Source organism: Octopus sinensis, unplaced genomic scaffold, assembly GCF_006345805.1.
Source record: "Octopus sinensis unplaced genomic scaffold, ASM634580v1 Contig14909, whole genome shotgun sequence".
NCBI lineage: Eukaryota > Metazoa > Mollusca > Cephalopoda > Octopoda > Octopodidae > Octopus > Octopus sinensis.
Window position 1 is genome coordinate 54,828 of NW_021833435.1, and position 18,101 is coordinate 72,928.

The 18,101-nt window shown below is 37.0% G+C and overlaps 1 protein-coding gene across 2 annotated transcripts in view; it reads left to right on the forward strand.

The window, feature by feature from the left end:
* Nucleotides 1–17,769, forward strand: part of LOC115230208 (centromere protein I-like) — a 38,886-nt gene extending 21,117 nt beyond the window's left edge. For both annotated transcript variants that reach the window (XM_036499551.1, XM_036499552.1), the window contains 8 exons: nucleotides 1,001–1,087; nucleotides 2,780–2,887; nucleotides 6,121–6,288; nucleotides 9,083–9,203; nucleotides 11,454–11,536; nucleotides 12,748–12,865; nucleotides 16,253–16,317; nucleotides 17,455–17,769. In XM_036499551.1, the coding sequence (XP_036355444.1) occupies nucleotides 1,001–1,087; nucleotides 2,780–2,887; nucleotides 6,121–6,288; nucleotides 9,083–9,203; nucleotides 11,454–11,536; nucleotides 12,748–12,865; nucleotides 16,253–16,317; nucleotides 17,455–17,691 (987 nt within the window). In that variant the 3' untranslated portion in view covers nucleotides 17,692–17,769. The remainder of the gene's footprint in view (nucleotides 1–1,000; nucleotides 1,088–2,779; nucleotides 2,888–6,120; nucleotides 6,289–9,082; nucleotides 9,204–11,453; nucleotides 11,537–12,747; nucleotides 12,866–16,252; nucleotides 16,318–17,454) is intronic.
* The last annotated feature ends 332 nt before the right edge of the window (nucleotides 17,770–18,101 follow it).

Consider the following 18,101-nt stretch of genomic DNA (forward strand, 5'->3'; position numbering starts at 1 on the left):
TCAGAAAAACTGAAGTGTACAAAAATCAAACATACAGACTATTTGTGCATGTGCTAGAATAACAAAATTATTACCAAGTCAATTGGTCTCTTGGTTAAATCATAGGCCTTTTGACAGCCAGTGAGAAGGATCAAGTTAACTAATCAATTAGTTTCAGCTTTTGTTAAAGCCATCGTCAGGATTTGATTACTTGTTTACTGAGACACAAAAGTGTGCACCACTGACTGAACCAGACCTGACCTAATTTACATAAATGTTGCTAGAGTGGTTGAGCGTATTAATGAACTGCTACACTGACACAGCATATATGAGATTAGCTTCATAAACAGTTCCAATTTTGTATTTAATAAGCATATCTATATTCCCGTATGCCCATGGGCATATGGCGTAGTGGTAAAGAGTGCAAGCTACTAACCTCAAGATTCCGAATTCGATTCTAAGCAGTGACCTAAACAATAATAATAATAACATTGAAAAATACCTTAGGAATGAGAACCCAGGTTCGAAATTTCCCCAAGATAACTGAAGAAGGCTGTATTAACAACAAAGCTGAAGACAAATATCCGTCAAATGTAAATAATGTACATAATTCCTCATCTCTTAAATATAAAACTGTAATATCTATATCCATCTGCCTATCTGGCTATCATCTTCATCATTTTAATGTTGACTTCTCCATGCTTGATTCAACTACTTTGAATGCTTTACAGTTAATATGGTTTACAAGAGCTGCTGGCTCTGTTGTCAGTATGATATCTGCCAACCAGCTGAAGAGTCAGAGTTTATACTCTGTAAGCATTACTGCTCTATGTTTACAATGAAGGCACTTTACTCTGTTACATATCATAGACTGGAACTGTCTACTCCAGTAATCAGCATCTACATTATATAAGTTCTAAGATCCTTATTTTCGTTTCTGCTGCCATCATTCCACACTGGACTCAATATTAATGAATGTAAGTTATATATCTTTTTCTCATTTGATGTTTTATCTTTTCAGGGGAATGTCCCTTCATTAATTGGTTTACTAACGAAATATAAGATGCTGCAGCCTGATAAATTAGGGCTGTCACTTCCAAAATATCAAGTAATTTTCTTTTTGTTTTTTCCATTTTTTTAACTATCAGTTTTACTTACACAAAGCTGCAAACACATAATGCTGTGCTCCAGCATGGCCTGAAATATATATACATAAATATTATTACTGCCATTTATTATCATTTTAAAGGCAGGTAACTGACAGAATTGCTTGCAAACCAGGCAAGATGCTTACTGTAAATCCTTGAGTATAATCCGCATTTTTTCCCCAAAATTTAAAGGTCAAAATCCTTAGAGCATACTATGTACAAGGTTAAAAATGAAAAATATATTCTAAGCAATGTCCGAGTCTCTATTTGCTGTTTGGCAATGTTTATTCAGACGCATTTTGTGATGTCGGGCGCGAAAATACCTTAAGCTAAGCCTGAAAGCAATGAAGTCATAAAAGAATCATCTATAACTTGCAGTAAGCAACATTTATTAAAATAAAAGTATTCAGAACACAGAATAACATGTAACAAAAACAATTTGCAAACATATTTACATTCCCATATAACAGTTAAGAACATCACCATTATTGTATTATGCATGCGCGGAAGTGTTTGTTCGACTGGCTTAATTACGCACGACTCAAGTTAGAGAAGGAGTGTGTATTATACACAAGGTTTAGGTTTTCCAGAGGTACAGCCCCCTAAAAATCTCCTGCGTATTATACTCAAGGGTGGACTATACTCAAAGATTTACGGTAATGGTATTTCTCCTGTCTCTTCACATCCCAAGTTTGTTATACAACCAACAACTATGTTCTTTTTTATTCATATATCAATTTAATATCACGCTATCGATATACAGCTGATTTAGTGCCTTTTGACATCTTTCTGCATCTCTATCTTCTCCAGGAAGCTATGCAATTCATCTTCTATGAGGCTAGTTAATTTTTCAAATAATAGTAAGCATGGCAAAACATAGATCTATATTTACTAATCTACCCTCGCTTTTCTTTATCCGTCTGTACTTGCACTGTATGCCAGGTACATGCATCACAACCACACGTGCAAAAATGGTGACCTCCTATCAAGACAAAATGTGCATGACATTACAGGTGGGGACCGAGTTTGAATTTTCTTCGGATTGAGTAGCCCCTCATGCTCAAAAGGTCCCTGAATAAGTGCTGTTTAAGGCTAAGGAATAAAACACCTTTGTTTCCACGGGTGAATTATTCAAGCACCCCCCCCCCCCCCAAACCCTCTCAATACATGGCTATGATGCTCCCTCACTATTCTTGCTTTGATCAGAGATGCACATATCGTCAGCCACTAAGGGACATGCTCAACTGGTTGTGGTGAAACAGATGACAAGCAAATCTGTGGTATTACCGAACATGACATTTGCTGTGGTCCATTTTTTGTACCAAGGCAAAACCTGTTTATGTTAACACTCCCAATCAGTTAACATCAGAAGCCATGAGAACTGCTGCCTCTTATTGCATCGGGGCATTTATTATTATTATTAGTAGTAGTAATTCCTCTTGCTCTTTAATTTTTGAGTTCAAATTCCTCTAAAGTCAGCTTTGTCTTTTGTCCTTTCAGCATAAATAAAATAAGCACCAGCTTAGATGTAATCAACTAATCCTCCCCCATTGAAAATTGCTGCCCTTGTGCCAAAATTTGAAACCATTGTTGTTATTATTATTATTATTATTATTATTATTATTGTTGGTGCTCTCTATTCTACTTTTCAGCGCTTTTATAGATCACCAAATTCAAAAATGCAAAAGATTATCCAAGCTGTTCAGCTACGAAGGGGACTGGAATTAAAAGCTTTAGCACAGAAATCTGTTAATAGTCCAGTAAGGTTTTTTTCTTTTCTTTTTTTTTTCAATGTTTTTATCTGTCTTTGATTTTAAAAAAATACTGTCGAGATTAAGTTACATATGCTAACATGCTAACTTAAAGATAGCATTTTGGCAGTGACATATATAAGTAAATCAATTATCCAGAGTATATTTTTTGTGTGAAGTAAGTAAAATATATTAAACACAGTTGGAGAATGGCAGGAGCAGGGTTAAGAATTACTGATGTGGAGATTCCTGCAGTGATTAATCAACGGTCACCCTCATTCAGTACACTTTTGATCAAAGGCTTCCAACCACAATCATCTGTTCTCTTATATAGCGGAGACCACGACTGAGGCTGTTCCCATGTGTGGTTAGACACTGATGAGCCTTCATAGAAATTGTAAATACAAATTGAGATATTACAATAAGCTAAAAGTAGCTACTTGAACCATTTTGATTGACTTCGCGCACACACCACTTTTATTTTTTTCAGTATGCTTGTTTGAAGCGATCACTTCGGAAACAAATTTATGCAGATTGTAAACAAACACAAAATGGGGGATCAAAGTTTGGAAAATTTGTGAAGCAAATACTGGGTACTGTTGTGGATTTAGTTTTTATACAGGGAAACTAATGTTAGTCAGCACGGCTTAGGGTACGATGTGGTCTGGAAGTTATTGTTTGAAGCGATCAATGTGGAAACAAATTTACGCAGATTGTAAACAAACACAAAATGGGGGATCAAAGTTCGGAAAATTTGTGAAGCAAAAATACTGAGTACTGCGGTGGGTTTAGTTTTTATACAGGGAAAATAATGTTAGTCGGCATGGTCTAGGGGACGATGTGGTCTGGAATTTATCACTTCCATACCATAACCAGGGCTGTATATTATTTTTTGACTGGTCAAACTTACGGTGGATTCCAGTATTTCAGTTTATTCCACCTTTATGGTACACCTGTTGTGCATTAAATTCAATTGATGATCTAGTGATGTGCACAATTCTTCTTTATCAAAATTTTGTTGCATCACCATTTGAATATTAGCTGATGATTCATTTTCTATGGTGATGTTTAAACAAAATTTTAATATTTTTACCTTTTGCTCAATTTACCTGGATTTACCTGTAATTAAAGTCACTTTGAGACAAAAGTTATGCAATAGAATTGATTAAGAACCCTTTCTTTAATTATGTTCCAAATATCACATTAATATGTTGATAAGTAAAAAAGTTACAGTTATTTAATGAAACAAGCCTAAATTCATGATTATTTTAGAATTTAATTGAAATTCATGAGGGGTGTATTTTGGTCAGAAATATTGTAACGAAAGGGTTAAATTATGATGATGTGCTTGAAAGGTGATGGTTGTTATTCTCCTTTCCAAAGTGAAGAAAACATTTGTTTATCTTTCATGATTTCATTTCCAAGATTCACAATGCCATATACCAGTGGTTCTCGACCATTTTTTTTATTTGTGGAACCCTTTGAGTTCTATTTTACTTGGGTGGACCTTCATTGCCAGTCAGTGTTTAAAAACATTTTTGTATTGTTTAAAACATGTATATATATTTTTATTATGTTTCTATTATAACGGTGATTATCTGGTTTATAATGGTTTTGACTTGGAAGAGATAATAAATATATATTTTTCTTGAGTAGGAATCTATGGTGATAAACGTGTCACTTATAACTTAATCATAAGCATTTATCACCATGCATAAGTCTTAACTGAGGCTGTATAACTGCTGTGGGGAATTATACACACCACAAGACGCTGAACATGCTTGCTTTTTGTTTTTCACCTCTATAACAACAGTTTCATACTTGCAGAAATAAATTTCATCGACAGGTTGAAGAAAATGAAGAAAAAGAAATTATTTACTAAATTAGTTTGTTTACAGTACATTTATAAGTCAAAAGAAAAATGTCATAGTGAATTACGACATAAAATTTATATTAACTAATTCTTCCATAACTAAGCTACAAGAGTTTTAAACAATTCAAAATAGCCTTGTTGAATTATATAAAAGACTTGGCATTGCAATGACCACTATCTCAAGTGAGTGAGTGCCGTGGAATTGAGTGACAACCAATGAACACTGATTAATTTCCCCAAAATCAGGGTTTTTAAAGCTGTTCCTACCTGAATACTAAGAACTGTATTTTGTGAAAGATTTCTCTTTGATGAAAGTTAGAATTCAAATATGGGCAGTAATTTTAACCAATAGGAAACTAATAATTATACCTATTCGGGCAACATGACCATTACATCATATTACCGCCGATAAGGGTTTATTAGGACTTGCATCGTTACACTGTATTTAAAAACATTTTATATGTTTATAATTAAATATTATTAGTATCCGAGTTGACAGTACCTTGGTAGATAAAGCAATTAAGAGTATGAAGACAGGTAAAGCCCCCGGCCCATCAGGAATCACTGCAGAGATGCTCAAAATATCTGGCAGTGTCGGCTATAGCCTAGTCAGCTGTATAGTTAACCAGGTGATACACGAAGGAGTCATACCCAATGACTGGTGTAGCAGCACTATAGTCAATTGCTACAAAGGTAAAGGTAACGCTTTCGATACAAATAATTAGAGAGGTATCAAGATATTGGATCAAGTAATGAAGGTCATGGAGAGGGTTATAGCCCAACTAATTAGGGAGAGAGTCAGTTTACATGAGATGCAGTTTAGGTTCGTGCCAGGGAAAAGCACCCACTACACTCTCGGAGTGGTTGGCGTTAGGAAGGGCATCCAGCTGTAGAAACTCTTCCAGATCAGATTGGAGCCTGGTGCAGCTATCTGGTTTGCCAGTCCTCTGTCAAATCGTCCAACCCATGCCAGCATGGAAAATGGACGTTAAACGATGATGATGATGAATTGTATAAAAGAAATTTTAATATTTTGTGTATTATAGAAATATAACCAATTTATTGCACATGATTTGTTTAATGAGCAAAATCTCATATGGGCCCCACTTGAGAGCCACTGCCGTAAACGTTTTATGAGGAATGTTACAAGTTTAGTAATGTGTCCTTTTCACTGAAACTTCTCAAGTTCTGATAGTGACTCAGCAATTAGAGCAAGGTCATCAGCATAGAGGAGCTCCCAGGGGATCCTGTCTTGAATTCCTCCATTATTGCTTGGAGGACTATGATAAATAGGAGGAGGCTGAGGACTGAACCTTGGTGGACCCCAACCTCTCTTAAAGTGAAATAATATCATTATCTTGTTTTTCAGGTTCGAAAGAAAGCCAAACTGAGTAAATTAATTCCTCAGGTTCAATCTTCAGTAAATGATTATGTACCAACTTCTGATATTGTGAGGCCGGACCACTTTCCTGAAACTGTTTCATTCAACAGGATACTCACATTTGAAGACCTTCTTCAGTATATCGATCAAATTCAAGTAAGAGCAGCTTTTCTTCCTTATTTTCCTTCCCATTTTGATTAAATAAACCTTATGTGAGAAACACGGATTTAGGTAATTAACAAATGTTTCTTAAAGATAACACAGTCAATAAATAATGCAAGACATGTATAATGTGTGGGGGTTTATACTGGGTAATGTGATACTGAGGTATGTGATCCCTACTCATAACTGCTGACGGATCGGCTGTATGGTAAGTAGCTTGCTTACCAACCACATGGTTCCATGTTCAGTCCCTCTGCGTGGCACCTTGGGCAAGTGTCTTCTACTATGGCCTTGGACCGACCAAAGCCTTGTGAGTGGAGTTGGTAGACAGAAACTGAAAGAAGCCCGTCGTATATGTGTATGTTTGTGTGTCTGTGTTTGTCCCCCCAACATCGCTTGACATCCCCGTAACTTAGTGGTTTGGCAAAAGGGACCGATAGAATAAGTACTAGACTTCCAAAGAATAAGTCCTGGGGTCGATTTGCTTGACTAAAAGCGGTGCTCCAGCATGGCCACAGTCCAATGACTGAAACAAGTAAAAGAGTAAAAGTATAAGTTTGTGTTATTAGACCCTAGTAGTTCAGTTTGCTTTCAATTTTTATTACTAGTAACACTTATTGTGATTGTGTCTAGTGGACTTAGGCTTAGCTGACTCTTTAGTGTATGGCTGCATCAGATGCAGAGCAATTTTTTGATACAATAAAGAATAAGTGTTGCATATCTTTTATACCAATAAGTATCAGGTTGGAATGAAAGTTACGTCTGATTGTAAAGTTTTTATTTATGTTTCTAGAAATATTTAATTATTCTCATAATGACCATTCCTTCATAGAACCTTATTTCATTTGTCAACAAGCTTATAGATGCTGTGATTGTAAAATGCTTTAGTTTTTGATGCAAAGTATGATACCAATTATTTTCAGCCTCTTCTCCTGATGTCAACCTAAGACCATCCAAGTGATTCTGTGATAATCATGGGGTGCAAGGACAGGAGAATATGGACGATGAAGCAATTTCTCTCAACAGAGCTCTTCCAAGGGATCTTCTGTCAATTGTGTAGTATGTGGGTGAGCATTATCGTGATGCACACACACACATACTCACACACACACACACAAACGTGGCGAGCTGGCAGAAACGTTAGCACACCAGGCGAAATGCTTAGCAGTATTTCGTGTGTCTTTATGTTCTGAGTTCAAATTCCGCCAAGGTCGACTTTGCTTTTCATCCTTTCGGGGTTGATAAATCAAGTACCTATTTCTTTACTACCCACAAGGGGCTAAACACAGAAGGGACAAACAAGGACAGACAAACGGATGTCGATTTTATCGACCCCAGTGCGTAACTGGTACTTATTTAATCGGCCCTGAAAGGATGAAAGGCAAAGTCGACCTTGGCGGAATTTGAACTCAGAACGTAGCGATAGACGAAATACTGCTGACCATTTCGCCCGCGTGCTAACGTTTCTGCCAGCTCGCAAGTACTATTTAAGTACTGGGTTCGATCTAATCTACTGGCCGCCTCCCCAAAAATTTTGGACCTTGTGCCTGGAGTAGAAAAGATTAACGTGATGCAGAATGACTCCCTTTCTGTTAGGATGGGTGATTTTTGTCCAAAGCTGCTTTCAAACGATGAAGTTGATTGCAGTAAAGATTGGTGTCTAACAGTTTGTAATGGATAATTTCCTGAATATTCCACCATACATTCCTCAGGATCTTCTTTGGATGAAGTCATCCTCTTGGTTGCTGAGCTGGTCTGCTTCCTCAACTGATTCATTGACATCAATGTTAAATACTATGATAAAGGATCCACTTCTCAACACCAGTAACAAGCCTCTCCAAAAATGGCATGTGACACTTGTCGTGTAAGCAATGACTCACAACAAGCAATAAATTGTTGCAGATTCTCTTGAGATGGGTCGTGCGGGACCTATTTTCCAACTACTGAAGCCTTGCCAATTCTTATCAGTTCGCATAGGATAGTTGTATGGCTTGCTTTGAATTTCTTGGCTAGTTCCCTAGCACTAGGAACAGGGTTTGCTGTGATAACATCTTCCAGCTCTTGGGAATCAAAAGCTTTCAGATGATCTTTCTTTGGCTCATTGCCTAAGTTTCCACTTTGAAAACAGGGGAAACCAATTCCTGCAACTTCTTTCATTTACTACATCTCCTAAGTACTCTGAATGGAATTTGCTGCTGCTGCACTCACGTTGACACCTTTATGAAACTTGCATGGTAAAGCACATCTAATGTGTTCTTTGATTGAAGTGAACATCAAAGAAGACTGTGAGCAATATTCTTTTAGCCTGAAAGAAGAAAATATAAATTACTCTTTGTTTCATTCCATGATTGACAACAAGAAGCAATACTTTAATAAATGTTGTCTAAAATTTCATTTAGAAAATCGAACTAAACTTTCATTCCAACCTGATACAATGCCGTATTTATGGCATAAAAGACACACCAGCATATTCAACACACCCTAATCTCAGCTGTGCCTATTTTGGAAAAAGTAAGCATCAGGAACGAAATTAGTTTATGGGACCTGGGGTCACTTTTTGAGAGCTTTCTTTTATTAAAAATGTCTGTCTTCATTGGTAAATACAGTATTTAAACAGTATCGGTAAATACTGTTTATTTAAAGAATGCTGATCAGAAGAAATCTAACAATTAGAGCTAAACTTTTTCCAGGTGTAAAAAGTACAGCATGGGATCATTTGCAATGTTTTGTCAAAGAGTAAGTGATTCTTGGTCTTTTCATAAATATCTTTTTTAATCTTTAATTGTAGCTCCCAATTCAAATGGGTTCTGTGATTGATAATCCGTTGCTTCAGTACCTGATCACATACAACAAAAACCGACACATAACAGGCCAGTTTAATTGGTGGCTCTACCACACTTGTTACGATGGTAAGTCTTCACAGGAATCTCTTTGAAGTCTCTTTTTAAAAAAAGACTTGTTTCATCTTTCATTTTTGTTCTTGTTTGCAGTGGTTTCTGTCTTTCAGTTGTGGCCATACTGGGGCATGCCCATCAAGGATTTTAGTTGATACACAAACAAACAACATGCATATATTTGTACACATCCCTCTCTCTCTTTTGGAGAGGCACTGAGCAGCTATATGCACACATGCACACACGGCAGTAACATCCGCCTACCGAATTCAATCACAAAGCTTCGGTCTGCTCGGGGCTATAGCGGAAGACAACTACCCAAAGTGCCACGCAGTGAGCCAGAACATTATTGACAATGATTTCAAAGTTTAAGGTGATAGGCCATCGTCAGATAGTCCAACAATGGCTTAACTGGCCAAAACTTCAAAGTCTCTGTCAACAGTATACTTGTTTAAGAATTATAAATTTGTATTGTAGGGAAGTGGAAAGTAACCCATCAAATTAATGTGTAAAATTGTTTTCTTGAGGCAATCGAAATCGATCAAAAAAATCAATGGAAATTGTAGTTGTGATACCAGTGCCGGTGCCACATAAAGAGATCCGTCCGAACGTGGCCATTGCCAGCGCTGCCTCGACTGGCCTCCGTGCCGGTGGCATGTAAAAAGCACCAACCAATCGTGGCCGTTGGTGTCACCTAAATAGCACCTACTACACTCACGGAGTGGTTGGTGTAAGGAAGGGCATCCAGCTGTAGAAACACTGCCAGATCAGACTGGTGTCTGGTGCAGCCTCCTGGCTTCCCAGACCCCGGTCGAACCGTCCAACTCATGCTAGCATGGAAAACGGACGTTAAACGATGATGATGATGATAAATGAATACCAAAATAATCATTAACATACGTGTGTACATATATATGTGTGTGTGTGTATGTATATATACATATATATATATATATATAGGAATATGTACTTACATACAAGGCCAAAGAGGGTACGGACGTCGCTATATATATTATTTTATGTAGAAAAATACAAACTGGGACAAGAACGTAAAACATTTAGAAGACGATACAAAAAACACGGACGGGACATTCGAAGCCTTCAATCTTCAGTCATGAACCAGATCATCGTAGCAATTTCGGCTGATTAATCTTGAGATCGCTCTGATCCGGCCAGCCCCAAGGAAAAACTAATCTACGAGCATTAGATTTCTTGGAAGAAGGATCGAATGTATACGAAACAGGGACAGAAAAACGGACGATGCCACACGAATATAAAATACAAAAAACAATAATGGTAAAAACAGGACAAAAACAGCGGGTATCTTACGACTAGTAAACAGTACAACAAGTTTAGCTGGCGTATTTGGAGAAAATGCCTTTATCGGCAGACGAAGACAACAGATCAGAGTAGAGTGCAAAGTGTGAAAGGCAGAGAAATGTTGGAGAGAGAGAGACAGTGTGTAGAGTCGTGCCAAATTTTATAGGAATATGTACTTACTTCTTGACTGAAGATTGAAGGCTTCGAATGTCCCGTCCGTGTTTTGTGTATCGTCTTCTAAATGTTTTACGTTCTTGTTCCAGTTTGTATTTTTCTACATAAAATAATATATATATAGCGGCGTCCATACCCTCTTTGGCCTTGTATGTAAGTACATATTCCTATAAAATTTGGTACGACTCTACACTCTGTCTCTCTCTCCTACATTTCTCTGCCTTTCACACTTTGCACTCTACTTTGATCTGTCATCTTCGTCTGCCGATAAAGGCATTTTTTCAAAATACGCCAGCTAAACTTGTTGTACTGTTTATTAGTCGTAAGACACCCGCTGTTTTTGTCCTGTTTTTACATTATTGTTTTTTGTATTTTATATTCGTGTGGCATCGTCCGTTTTTCTGTCCCTGTTTCGTATACATTCAATCCTTCTTCCAAGAAATCTAATGCTCGTAGATTAGTTTTTCCTTGGGGCTGGCCGGATCGGAGCGATCTCAAGATTAATCAGCTGAAATTGCTACGATGATCCGGTTCTTGACTGAAGATTGAAGGCTTCGAATGTCCCCTCCATGTTTTTTGTATCATCTTCTAAATGTTTTACGTTCTTGTCCCAGTTTGTATTTTTCCACATAAAATAATATATATATATATATATATATATATATATATATATATATATATATATATATATATATTTGTGTACATATGTATGCCATCTTATCTCAGATTTTTATTCTTACTGAACCCAGTGTGTTTCATTTTCTTCTGCAGCTCTTCTAGAAAACAGTGTACCATATTCTGATTATCTGGAAGAGTTTCTGTCAAAGTTAGCAGGCTTCATGCGTCGTGTTAAGGTATTTATTTTTCCGTTTTTATTTTCCATGATTTTGATAATTGTAAATTATTTTGAGGTCATTTCCTTTTGTAGAAAAGAATAAAAGTTCTTAATATTGGAGAACATTATTATTATAGATATTGCTAAATATCATTTACATTGAATTATTGCTTTTGTTGGAAGTAATAGCAGTATCATTAAAAAAAATTTTTTTAGAATTCCTCTTTATTTTTGTCTAAATATTGCTCACTATTTAAAACTTTGAATAAAGACTTTTCTACTCTCATACGTATATCTGTCCTCATATTCTAAGATCTGTCAAACATTGATTTTTCTTCTGTAAATGTCCTTTATCATATTCCGTAGAGGGTACGAGAGAGCATGAGCAGCAGTTGTCTATAGAACAACAAAGCAGATCATAGCTTCTTTTGCATAAGGATATTTTGTTAACGACCAGTTTTGGAGCAATTTTCAACATTCTTTGACCGAGCAGCACTAACATATGTGAGAACTGTCTGTGATTTTTTGGCACTGAAGGACTCCAAAGGAGAGATATTTAGCTTCAGTTTTATGACAGCAATGAAGAGATAAATATGCTTTCACTGAGGTCAAGTCTTAAGATGATCTGGTACCTGCTCTTAACATTTAAGTAAATTGAAGCACTCTAAAAACCGTAATAAAGCACCAGCATTATATATGTATATATTCTTTTTATTTTTTTTCAGTCTAATTATTTTTAGACTGTTTTATTTCTCTTTTATTGTGATGGTCTTTCTGTTCTTGCCTTTATGGCCACTGTGGCAAAACGTATTGGTGATAATTGCCATTTTCTTTGCATAATTAATTATTCGTTTCAATCATTACATGTGATTTAGGACATATAACTTCTCATTAAGGCTACAAACTGGTACAATTGTTTGCAAGCTGAACAAAATGCCTAATGACTTTTTTTCTGGCTCTCTGCATTCTGAGTTCAAATTCTGGTGAGGTCAACTTTGTCTTTATACTCTTGGGGTTTGATAAAATAAAGCAGCAGTGAAGTATGAAATTGACTTACCTCCTCCCCTCAAAATTCCTGGCCTTGTACCAAATTTAGAATTATTTTAGAGAGAATGTAGTTTTAGACATAAGGCCTTTTTTTTTAGTTTTTTACCTCATTTTTCTTACAGAATTATTTTAGCATGATGGTGATGAATTAATTAATTTATATTTTATTTCTACCCCAATCAGGAAGGCACCCCAGCTATTGAATATTTTCTGTACCAGTTCCTTGATACCTGGGATGGATTTCATTTTAATCAGTCCATTTTTAAATTGATTCCACACATCCGAATACACAAGTTTTCAGGTAAATATGGTTTTTAAAATGTAGTTAATATGATTTATGTTTTACTAATAATATATTTATTATATTTTGATTATCCTCAAAAAAGAACAGAAATAGAGAATGTCAAGATTGTTGACATGAAAGTGCAAATTCTGAACTCTGGAATGGAATAAAAAAAGATAACTGCCTTTTGAATTCATGGTGATATGTAAATCACTTTGATTGAACTTAGATGAGAACTTTTTTTTTATTGGTGGTCTCCCGATAGGCTTCATTGTTAATGTTATTATTTTTGTTATTTCTTTAGCCAGTTTATCGCAACTATATTCTTTTTTAACTCTTTTACTTGTTTCAGTCATTTGACTGTGGCCATGCTGGAGCACCACCTTTAGTCGAGGAAATCGACCCCAGGACTTATTCTTTGTAAGCTTAGTACTTATTGTATTGGTGTGTTTTGCCACACAGCTAAGTTACGGTGGACATAAACACACCGGCATCGATTGTCAAGCGATGTTGGGGGGACAGCACAGACACACAAGCGTATACACATATACATATATACAACGGGCTTCTTTCAGTTTCCACCTACCAAATCCACTCACAAGGCTTTGGTCAGCCCAAGGCAATAGTAGAAGACACTTGCCCAATGTACCACGCAGTGGGACTGAACTCGGAACTATGTGGATGGTAAGCAAGCTATTTACCACACAGCCACTCCTACACCTATATGTACATGGTTGTGAGGCATAGTCTCATACCAAGATAAACAGCACATGACCTTGCAGTTGGGGTCCAATTAGAATTTTCTTCAGGCTGGGTAGTCCATCACACTCAAAAGGTCCCAGAATAAGGGTTGTTGCAGGATGATGAACAAAACACCCATTTTTCCAGAGGTGAATTATTAAAACCTCAAAGAATCCCTCTCAGCACATGGCTGCAATGCTTCATCACTGCCCCTGCTCATGATCAGAGATGCACATATTGTCAGCCACTGAGGGACTTGCTGAACTAGTTATAGTCAAGCAGCTCACAAGCAAATCCGCTGTATTGAACAGAATATTTGCTGTAGCCCATCATTTACAGCAAGTAAAAACATACGCATGGTAACACTTGCAATCTGTTACGGTCAGAAGCCATGAGAGCCACTGTCTGGTACTGCATCAGGGCATGATTATCATTATTATTATTATTGAATGAAATGGCAGTGCATGCCATCAGAGTCACACTGGAGTAAAATATACAAAGCCCAGTATACCCATCGTGACTACCCGCCTGATGAGGGTACGCCAAGCACATGCATCACAAGCATATGTGCATGACATAGTGATTTCATATCCAAGTACACAGCATGTTAGAATTTTCTTCACATCGAGTAGCCCATCCCAATCAAGAGTCCCCTGAATAAGGTTTGTTTAAGGATGTTGAACGAAACACCCATGTTTCCAGGGATGAATCATTTACACCATAAAGAAATCCTCTCAACACGTGGCTATGATGCTCTGCCATTACTTCTGCTCATGATCAATGATGCGCATATCATCAGCCACCAAGGGCCGTGCTGAACTGGTTATGGTCAAACAACTGACAAGCAAATCTGTGGTATTGAGCAGAATATTTGCTGTAGCCCATCTTTTATACCAAGACAAAATATGTACATGATAACACTTCCAATCAGTGAAGATCAGAAGCCATGAGAGCCACTGCCTGTTACTGCATCAGGGCATTAATGATGAGAACTATAAATGGCTTATATTGTTTGGACACTGATCAACAATGTTGTTGGGAAAGATACTTAACTCTTTTAAAAACTTTGGAGTTATTTCCCTTCGTAATCTCATGCAACCCAGATATATCAAAAGTAACGAATCCAATATTGAGAAAGAACAACAAAATGAGAAGAAAGTTATTTCGAGATTCCAGTCAAATGATCGATGAACAACAGCAAAAGGAAAAAAAAAAACAACAAAAAACAAAAGCAAAATACTATTCAATATTAACAATGTAATGAAAAGAATATATTAAATACTAACATAAAACGTGCATTGAGACCAAGTGATTAATAGTGAAATGTTGAATTATTAATATATGAATTTTCTCTATTAAGATTTTAATAGCTTTTATTAAATACTAGCAGTATCGCCCGGCGTTGCTCGGGTTTGTAAGGGAAATAACTATATAAGCATTTTTAGAGAGTTGTAGCCAAAAAATAGCAAAAATATGCATTAAAAATGGGAAAAAATGATGGTAAATTTTTTTTTAAATCGTTGACTCATTGTAGACATTTTTAGAGAGTTACTTCTCTTATATAATAGCGAAAAAAAGCATTAAAATGGGGAAAAAAATGATGGTAAATTTTTTTTTAAATCGTAGACTCATCGTAGACGCGCGCTAATACCCAGAAGGGCTCGATATGAATCACGACTATAAGATACCCGGTTTGGGTTAAACTGCACCGCAAAATGTGGGAGTAGTTAGGAATCTAAATCGTAGGAGACAGACACACAACTTCACTTTTATATATAAAGATTTTCTAACCTCACGTGAAAGACCCTAGTACTAGGGTGAGATTAGGTGCTAACCTTCTCCCAACCCCTTGTCTTCTTGGTGTGACATGGATGGATAGACGAATGTTGAGGTGGTTTGGCCACATGGAGAGGATGGATGAAGAGTGGATGGTAAGGAGGGTGATGAAGGCAGAAGTGGTAGGCAACAGAACCAAAAGCAGACCTCGGTTTGTGTGGATGGGTGGATGGGTGGAGTGAGGAAAGCTTTGGTGGTTAGAGGTGTTGAAATGAGAGAGGCAAGAGAATTTATTATATGATAGGAAAGCTTGGAGAGTGTTTGTGGATGGATGAGTGAATTGATGTTGCTCAAAGGAGTACAGAACTAACGTGATGCAGTGGGGTTAAACCAGCATATGCTGTCGGGCCCCACTGCTGATACTGAGGATTGCATTCTATGATGATGATGCCTTGACCCGAGCATAGCACGGGGCTCGCCTCTTTGAGCTGGGAAATGAACGGAATGCCTGGTGTGTGTCTTGTTGTGGTTACCCACGCCTAAAACATGGGGAATAGGCCTGGGTATATATATATATATATATATATATTTCTTGTACCTTTATTGTAGCTCATCTTGTGTATTATGAACCATTGCAGAATATTAATTGATGAAGTCACAATTGATTATTGGAGCAGGCATAGCCTGGGCTTGAATCAGATTTTGGATCAGACGTGGCCTTGGTTTGCAGCTTTTACAAAAGCTACACCTGCAAACCTTTTAATTCAAGGAAGAAATTATCTAAAAATTTTATGTTTTCAGTGATAAGTTATTGTAAATCTTTACTTTCTTACTGATATCTATCGTTATTTTGTCTTTTCTAATTTTCCTTTCAAATATTGTATTCAGAACTCCATCAGATTCTGTTAGAACCCCTGAAGAAAATATTTTTCCGACGTGGAACTTATTTAAAGGTAAAATCAGAATATTGCATTACTCTTTTAATATTTCTCTTCTCTTCTTCATTCTGTTTTCATTGATATTTACTTTTTGCAAATGTGATAATCATTTTTTTTTATTTCAAGAAAATGCTCTGAAATGCTTGTCCTCTGTATTTATCCTCTTCCTTCTTCTTCTTCATCTTCCTCAACATCTAGCTTCTGTGCTGGCACAGGTTGGTCAGTGTGACAGGGTTTGATGAGTCGATGGACTGAATCTTGCACCAATGTCTTTGGCCTTGTTGCCATGGCTGGCTGCTCATCCTAATATCAAGCACTTTACATCTAGTTTCTATGCTGGAATAGGTAGGATTGTTTCACAGGGTCTAATGTGTATGTGTCATAGACCAAGGGCCTCTTTGGTCTGATTGCTATCGTTGGTTGCCCTTCTTAGCTTCAACCACTTCACAGAAGTAGTGACAGGGTTGAGAAAAAGCAGTGGGCTATCCAATATCATAAGGGGCTAGTGTGGGCAGAAGATATGAGAGAAAAGGGTTTGGAAGGAAGCAATAGATTAATGGGGAGAGGAAACCTGGGTGAATCCTTGAAGGAAAGACCAGTGTAGGGGTTTCATGCAGGAAGGTGAGGAGGAGTGTCAAGGAGGCAGAGAAACTTTGGGGAAGAGGAGGCAGAGGGATATGGGATGAGGAGATTGTTATTAGTTTCTAAGATGCATCTTGCAAATGTTCAGTGATGTTTCTAGGGTCTCCACTGGGGTTTGGGTCTTCTAACATCAAACCCCACTCACCCAGTTGACCCAGCCAGGATTGATCAAGTCCCAACTTAGCATCCCAATAGCAGTAATCTCCCCTCTTCATCCCAAACCCACTCAGAGGCCTTCTCTGCAGTTTCTAACAATGCCGTTCATCAGAAAATACAGATATAAATAATACTTTCGACAGATACAATGAATGTACAAAGCATTGGCACATAAACATAAACTCATTCCTTTAGTTTACTAAATTGAGACTTACTGACACACAACAATATTAATCTTTTTTACTCTTTTACATGTTTCAGTCATTTGACTGTGGCCATGCTGGAGCACCGCTTTTAAATCTCTTTATAGTTCTTGTAAATGTCTATGACTAATCCTTGTTTTGTTTTATTCAGTGCCGGATTCTAATAACATTGACAGAACTAGTCACCAATTATATAAATAAATGGCACCATCTTCATTTGTTAAGGAAATCAAAGACCACCAAGAGTGCTATTGCAGTGGAATATGAGTATCTATTCCTTCTTTCTTTCTTTCTTTCTTTTTTTTTTTGTTCTCTGTTATCGGTGTTGAATGCTTTATTGTTAAACATTTTTATGCATTTGTGTGTGAATGAGTTAGTGGAGGATTGAGGGGAAAGACCCTACTGTCTTAGAAAAGAAACGGAAGGAAGGACATGTTGAGTGATGTAATCCTAGGTAAACTGTGTCTGATAGAAGAAAGAAAAAAAGACAGGATCGTAATTGCCAGAATGTATTTGATCATATGTCTACTTGAACTGGGGCTGAACAGTTTCTGGAGGAAACCCATCCAATTGTTAAGAGTAGCTGAACCAGTTCATAATTAGGCTCTTCATGAACAAATCATCGTTAGCTGCTTTACCTGTTCTGTCCCTCACAATGTTCTACATTGCAATCACATCCCACTGAGTCTATTTTGGGTTTACTTTAGTTGAAGTCTTTCAGCTATACTTGTGAGATTGTGTGATCAACCAGACTACTGGATGTTGTTATACACTGCTGGTCACAGTGCACTTTGCATT